Source organism: Macadamia integrifolia, chromosome 12 (genome assembly GCF_013358625.1).
Source record: "Macadamia integrifolia cultivar HAES 741 chromosome 12, SCU_Mint_v3, whole genome shotgun sequence".
NCBI classification, from domain to species: domain Eukaryota; kingdom Viridiplantae; phylum Streptophyta; class Magnoliopsida; order Proteales; family Proteaceae; genus Macadamia; species Macadamia integrifolia.
In genome coordinates this window covers 13144586-13152361 of record NC_056568.1, presented here as the reverse complement: position 1 = coordinate 13152361, position 7776 = coordinate 13144586, and the positions used below count along the sequence as shown (strand labels likewise).

The following is a 7776-nucleotide window of genomic DNA, read 5'->3' as shown; positions in this document are numbered from 1 at the left end:
GGACTGGTTCTCTCTCTCTCTCTCTCTCTCTCTCTCTCTCTCTCTCAAGACTCAGCTCTTTGTCGCTCACTGGGCATTTTGGACTTGGTTTGAACCTCCGGGGTTCTTTGGAGCCGAGGGTGGTGGGTGCCTTGGGAGCAGCTTTGAAGGTAAGTGTTGGGTTGCCCTTGGAAGGGGTCTTGGTGCGTTGGGATTTGGGAATGGGGAAATAAGGGACCCAAACTGAGGGTGGGGGAAGGCATCCCAAAGGTCCAATTTTTGGAAATGGGTTGTGCGGTTCAATATGTTGTTGGAAATGTATTTCTGAATACTATACAATGATGCGGAAACTGGGCACTGTATTAACTCAAGAAACCACTGAAAAAGGTACAACACGCGATGATTCCTTCTTGACAAATGGGGGAGGATAGGTGACTACTTTGCGTCGTTCCTGCACCATTGTCTAATGCTCACTAAAAAGTGTAATTAACATGTTAAAATCTTCTCTTTGCAAATTAAATTATTTTAATCATGTTAGTAAGGGTGTTGTGGTCTTTAAGCACGGGAGAGATATCAAGATCCATCCATGTCCTTTCAGTCATCATTGCCAAGGGTGAAAAAATGAATTTCTTTTTTTTTCGAAAAAAAAAAAAAGGATTGTCTAATTCTACGTCCAACAATAAACTTTCCTAGGTTAGCTTCTAATTTCACAAATTTGAGAACAAAACTGCTAAAAACCATATGTGCTACCATTTAATTTTCATATAATAGTACTTGTATTTATTTAAGTATATAATAATTAAATAAAGGGAAAAAAATGCCCCCTTATTGTGCGGTCCCTATGTCTAGACACAAAGGATAATAAAATAATGTCCCACCCTGTGAAACCTAAAAACCCCACCCCTATTGATGCCCATCTACGCCCTTTAATTGGCTCCTGTATTATACTAGGGGGCTAGTTATGTGATCAAGGAGCACTCATTCCCCTAAACAATAACAATCTGTATTATTAAATAATAGTAAATAAATGGATTCATAGTCAATGGCTCAGAACTATTGATGCTTATTTGACAGTTCATAAAAAAGTGGCTGAATATTTTCTCTCGTTCACCAAGTGGCGAAGGAAAACTACAAATATAGATGGTTATTATGCTTTCTAGCTTTGCAAAATAGACAATTTAGATGAGAAAAGCCTTGGTCATGGATGGCTAAGATGTATTTGTGACTTCCACAAAAATCATAGACTTGCTGTAACCCTAGGTAATACAACCTTTTCCACCTCTCTCTCTCTCTTCATTATGACCAAGGGATTTATTTAAAGAATGAAAACATTTACACTCAGACCAAAATAATGAGATGAAGGGCTAGACTAGAGAGTCTTTGGTTGATTTTCTAACTTCAAGACCTTCTTTGTCTTCAAGACCCATGTTCTTGCTTGCCAAAAGTGGTGTAGTCTCCTTATCTTTGATCTGAAACAACAAAGATCAAATGCATCTCTTGAGTTCAACATCCTACTTAATTATTTAGTAGCTCTAGAGAGAGAGAGAGAGAGAGAGAGAGAGAAACCTGAGACACTGTAGAGAGATCGATGATCTGTTTCTTCTTACTCTCATGGGTACAGAAGTAAGAATACAAGCCCATCCCAAACATGGCAATTAAGATGCCAATAATGTTCCTCTGTGTGAAGGGGTCATGTAGTAAAGTATAGCCAAAGGTGAGGACAAGGCATGTCTTTAGATGACCCAGAACTTGGTAAGTCACTGGTGATGTCTTGCCGATCACGAGGAAGGTACTGAAGTTCACAGAGACTGAAATCACGCATGAAAGGATGATGAATCCCTACACATGCACATATATACATACATACATACATGTCTTCATTAGATATGATGAGAAGGAAGGGTATTATTGTATTGTAAGGGGTTGATGATATACCAAGACCAGAGAGTTGTAACGGTAGGCAAAGACATTTTGCTTTGTGAGGCACTGATCTACTAAGGGACCTGAAACAAATAGTATGGCTGCTTGAAATGGGGCTGACTGGTACAACAGCTGTGTAGATGATACATTCAATCTCTTCTGTATTGTGTTTGTCAGCTACATAATCCATATGGTTAAAGATGAAACTTGTTTGAATTATTATTGATTACTTACCAGAGGGAAGGGAAATGATGGACCATAACTTGGCTGGGCTTAGGGATTTTTCATATGGTATGAGGTTGGGCCCAAGTCACACCGGTGAAGAGAGAGAACCTCTTAACCCAATCCACGGAATCTGACATTTCAATAAGATTGAAAAAATGTATTTTGAACATTTGTAAATAGGAGGTAGGAATTAATGATGACTTTCACTATTGTAAGAATTCAATCATAACCTCAAATCACATTTTGATGAAGATAATCTCTCTTCACAATCGGGCGTGGCAGTAAACTTTCTCCTTGATTTTCCTTCCATCTTCCATCCTGGTGTTTTGATACTTCAACAAACCCTAATTAAAGACCACCACGAACCCTTTGGGCTGTTGCCATTACTTATCATGATTAGATTCTGGCCACTCCTGAATTTGGAGCCAGAACTTCCTAATCTAGCCCATCCTCAAATCTTTCTGGCCTTTGAAATTAAAAACCACCTGGCCTAGTTGGTATGGACCTTTCAAAAAATTTGTTTGTTGGATCAGTTGAATCGGGTTGACTAAGTTTGAGAAAATTTTCTTCTACCAGTGGAGTAGGGTTCGTTCAACTATCTAGGGTCATTATTATTTTAATTCATACTATACGAATGTTCTGCCCATTATTCTCGATACCTATCCGATCCCAATAAAATACCTAAATCCACAGGCAAGAGATTCTCCATTCACCCGTAAATAAATAATTTCATATATTTTAAAGGTGGCGATTTAACTTCAGATACGGTTAAGGGAGAATGCCTTGACTGAGGCATTTGGATGATGTTGAGATTGTATCAGGAATAGGAAGGGGGTATAGTCGGAGATAAAACATTAATGATCCTAGATGGATGTATTATACTTCTCCTATATTAAATGGAAGAGAAAGGATACAATTTGACCAACGCAAGTCGTTGCAATCGCCAAAATAGAGAGAATAGATCCCGTAAGATTGAGTTGAAGATCAGTTATGGATGCAATGCCAACTCCAATAAGTAACAGAGAAAGAGAAAATTTTATCTTCTGGCTGCAAAAAAAAATACATGAAAGGAAGAAAGAGAGGGGTTGGAGAAAAGATGTTAGCAAGGCATATATTTATATATATATATATATATATATATATATATATATATAAAGTGATAGATTTGCAAAGGAAATGGAAACATAACCTAAATTGCTTTTTCAGGAAGACAGTCTCCAATAATACAGTGAAGGGTATGATTGCAAGCTTTGTCATCTGCACATCAACACCCAAAGATTAACACACTTTTCTAATGGTGTCATTTTATCACAAAATTTCTTGAACCAACAAACTAAAGAGAGCATTGAGGCTAGTAATGGTGACCTGATAGAAACCAATGGAATTGAACCCAAGGCTTAAATTGAGAAATCCAATTGAAACTCCATTTAGAATGCCAAAGAGCATTACTGTCTTCATGTCAATGGATTTAGACTCGAATACATTGAAACGTTGCGCGACGTGAAGGGTACAAAATGTAACCATTAGATGCCAACTTGTTAATGTTGTTGCTGCAATGTGAGAAAAATCACAAGATTAAGAACCCTTAGAAAGTGATAATGGTCCAGAAGAACAAAGAAGACCATTAGGACCAGCCACATATATAACTGGTTTTTGCAGAACTTGTAAGTTCTAATCAATATATATGTACTCATCAGGAATCAAGTTTAGCCTTTTTGGAGTGTTAAAGAAGTAGGTGGGTTAAGCTGTTGGCACATATCCATCAGATACCAACACAATAATGCAAAGAAGTTCTAGTTTTCTTTTTTAGTCCAATACTTATATATATTTCATGAACAAAGATAACTCAAAATTTTGGGGGGAGGGGGTAGAAAACATTTAAATGAAAATGGAATTTACCAAATGGGAAGCCAAGATTGCTCATCAAAGCTTTGTTGCAGATGACTATGGAAACTGATGAAGCAACTGAAAGTGCTAGAGCACCAACAACACCCAATTGGAAGCTATGTATTTCCCCCATATTTATTCTTTTTGGAATCTGCAGAAGACAAAATAAAAGGAAATTGATATTTTGGTATGAGAGAGAAACAATTCATGATTGTTAAGAGTGACAATATCTGATTTCTGATGAGGTGTAAGGTATTCCACACTGTCAGTGTGGGAAGGAATCTGCTAGCTATACCAATGGTTGTCTTGAAAATGTATTCTTCATATGATGTCTATATATTTGGAACAAGAGAGAATAATAATAAATAAATCACATGAGAGGGAAATTGCACTCTGACAGCATAGCTAAATATCATTTAGAACTTGCCCATGCTAACTAACAAATTTATCTTGCCTCCTTCCCAGCTTACGAGACCATGTTGTTAACAATAGCAGCATCATCAATTCTGTTATAATGGCTCTTTAAATGTATGGATGCTATTTTAAGATGGTGAAAATCTTGTTGTAACCAAGGATGGTGGAAGGGAAAAAATACCGCAACCTTACTTTTTTTAACCTTCTAGTATAACACATTCTTTTTCCAATGTGAGAGTATATTCTGTCATTTAACATGTCTATTTGAAAAATGTACAGTTTTTTAAAATTATTTTACAAATAACTTCTTAGAATAAGACAATGGCATCAAATTCTATATAGCATGCTCATTTTTTATCGAAATCTAACAAATTAGATCGGAAAAGAGACCTTTATAACATGGATATATACATCTAAATGTCAACCAATTGTTTATCAAGTAGCAAGTTTTATACTTGTAAAGTTAACTAAATTTTGTGAATATTATCAGCCCCCAAGAGTAAAATTTCCATGTGGAAATAATATATTTGTATACTTAGGTTAATTTTTAAGAGAGAGTAATTTGTTGAAGTGCATAAAATAATTACCTTTATTTTAGAATACAATTTATTTATATTGATGAAAAATTTTCCTTCACCTATGAATCTAAGGTCATCATTACTCTCTCTTTCTACTCGCTCTCATTTATTAATATACTAAAGTCTCATATAACTACTACCTAGTTAGGTGATAATTAATTCTGTGACTCCCAGCTTTATTCGCTGTAAGAGTATTAAGTTAGTAGACAATTAGTAATTAGAATCTCTATGATCATATGTTAATAATAGTTTTAAGTTCTACATATTCCAGTAATGTGCTTTCTAGAGAATTGAAATGTTCAAAATTACCTTCAATAAAATCAACAATCTTGGAAAACCTGTACCCTGAAAATTTATAGGAAAGAAAACTCCCATTAAACTTATACATATTGAAAACATAAAACAGAAGAAGAAGAAGAAGAAGAAGAAGAAGAAGAAGAAGCCTTCATCACTTACTGCACCCACATACATAGGGAGAGAGAGAGCTTTACAGTACCTTTCTGGAGAAGAATAGCACCTAAAGTTCCATGAAAGCTGCGACCCAAGAGTTCAGGGCAGAATGTTTGTTAAGGAGGAGGGGAAGAGAAGACTATACGAAGAGAGAGAGAGAGAGAGAGAGAGAGAGAGAGAGAGAGAGAGAGAGAGAAGCTTGGCTTGCTGGGGAAAGCAAACTCGTCCTTGAGGCCCTTTTATTTTTGAATTGTTGTTGAGGTTGGTAAGAGCACTAACGCCGTCAGAGGGTGCACGTACTGTTAACGGCACTAAGGAAGCAAATTACAGTTTGCTTAAACGGCCGTTACAGTGGTAACCATCAACAACTGGAGACCAGATGACAATAATGCCATAAGAAGGGACCCAACTCACAACAGTATTCAATGGGATGAGACTGCTCTAGTTTCTCAACGGTATAATAATTAGAACACAAATGACATTAATACCCTTGAGGCTATTCTAGGGCATCTAATATGTCCTCTTAAGTCAACTGTATTCATCAACGCAAATAATGCAAAGGGAAGAAGAAGATGAAAGGGTATTATGGTCCCATGACATAATTTTAGGTACCCAGTTGCAATTTGCAAAGACAAAGGGGCCTTGCCCGAGAAGCTAGAAGGTGGCATAATCCACTGAACATTTCCTTAAGTAGGCAACAATTCTTTAAGTAGGATATCTGCCAAAGCAAGCAAAGATAGCTTGCACCCACAAACTTAATATGTGTTTGGTGAAGAAACTTGAAACTCACTTCAAACCTTCCACATTCCTTTCCTCACTTGACAATACCAAACCATAGAAACTGGTCCTTCTCACACTCCTTTTGTTTACTGATTCTATTGATCATCCCATGATCCCTACAAGTTGGCACTAGTTTTTCATTAACAAATTATTGAACAAAATGTAATATTAAGGAGAAGGTTCCCTAGCAAGTAGTATAAGACAATGCACCAATGAGATGTAATAAAACGGTATTGTATATAGGAGGACAACAAGGTCATTTCATATGAGAAAGAGAAAGAGAGTCACAGAGATGCTAACATATTCTAGCCCAACATTTCAGTTCGAGAACCTTTTCCCGTTGTGTTATTTTTAGATTGAGTTTTCTACTCGGGAGCATGGCCTATGCCAATGCTCCCTCGGTCTATTTCTCTCATTCCCCAATAGGGGCATGGATGTCAAAAAAAAAAAAAAGGAGCAAAGGATAAGTATAAATCCCAGATTACTTTGTTTGATCATGAGAGAGAGTTTAGTAATGATGGACAAGCTATGAGACAAACAAAAACGTAAGGCCTGGAGTGGTTATAAATTTTTGAGAGGAGGAATCTTGTCCGTCGGGCATAGGGTTTTCATGGAATGTGTCTGACCATTCCCTACGTCAAACCGACAAGATTTATTTTTAAAATTTTTTATTATACCTAATGATAATGAAGACATAATTAATAGGTGTGTATATTTTTTTCTATTATATCTTATAATTTTGGGCACAATTAAAATCTAAACCTTTTCTGTTAAATTAACACCGCCTCAGCCAAAAAAAGCACCTGTTTTATTAACAATTAAGGATGTTTGAGTTAGTAGTTTGGAATCTTTAGACTGAAGGATAGCAACCAGCAGACCTTAGCTCTATATGATAACAATTTTGGTTGAGGTCATATATATGTTGCTTGTTATTGGCATTATCTGTTATCCTTTCAGGTTAAGTTAGTAAATTGTAAAATAGATTTTTGTTTTTGGTAAAGCTCTAAGATATAAAGTGGAGTGGGTGAGTTCTTTTACTATAAGATAAGAAAGAATGTATTAAAAACAAAAGAAAAGAGGAGATATAAAATTAAAAAACAATAACAGAGAGAGAATGAGAAACCCCACCTTCATCTGTAGGGAAAATCTAAATTCATTTAAGAAGAAAAAAAATTATATTTCAAAAGCTGAAATTTAGGTCTACATTGAACATTTATGAAGAGATCCTACTTAATATATGATAGAAAGACATATGAACAGCGTTGTATTTTGAAGCCACTTAGTTAAAAAATTCACAACAATTAGAGATTGATGACAAAAAAAAAAAAAACTAAAAGAAACTCCAAACATGCAAGGACCACGGAATCAATTCAGCTTGAATGGAAACCACTACTGACAGTGAATCTCTTTCAATCCAAAGTCTTTGCACGTAGTATTTATTTAATTCATAAAGTGTATCCATTTTTTTCGGTTGAGGTAAGTACCAGTACAAAATCGAAACTGAATGTTAAAAATTTATTTGAAAAAGAAAAAAGATTTGATA

General features: G+C 35.7%; 1 protein-coding gene across 1 annotated transcript; it reads right to left on the bottom strand.

The window, feature by feature from the left end:
- Window positions 1-1022: 1022 nt before the first annotated feature.
- Window positions 1023-5657, bottom strand: LOC122057458 (UDP-xylose transporter 1-like). The gene is made up of 9 exons (XM_042619566.1): window positions 5500-5657; window positions 5313-5348; window positions 4024-4162; window positions 3490-3674; window positions 3314-3381; window positions 3039-3171; window positions 1915-2076; window positions 1546-1818; window positions 1023-1448 (listed from the first exon to the last, which is right to left on the bottom strand). Exons 3-9 carry the CDS (start codon window positions 4142-4144, stop codon window positions 1344-1346), a joined length of 1047 nt encoding a protein of 348 aa, XP_042475500.1. The 5' UTR covers window positions 4145-4162; window positions 5313-5348; window positions 5500-5657; the 3' UTR covers window positions 1023-1343.
- Between the last annotated feature and the right edge of the window lie 2119 nt (window positions 5658-7776).

Excerpts from the sequence above, each read along its gene's own strand:
- LOC122057458 (XM_042619566.1), bottom strand. The coding sequence starts at position 4,144 with ATGGGGGAAATACATAGCTTCCAATTGGGTGTTGTTGGTGCTCTAGCA. Across the intron at positions 3,382-3,489 it reads ATTCCATTGGTTTCTATCAG|ATGACAAAGCTTGCAATCAT; the intron begins GTCACCATTACT and ends GTTGATGTGCAG. Across the intron at positions 2,077-3,038 it reads CGACTTGCGTTGGTCAAATT|CTGACAAACACAATACAGAA; the intron begins GTATCCTTTCTC and ends TGGATTATGTAG.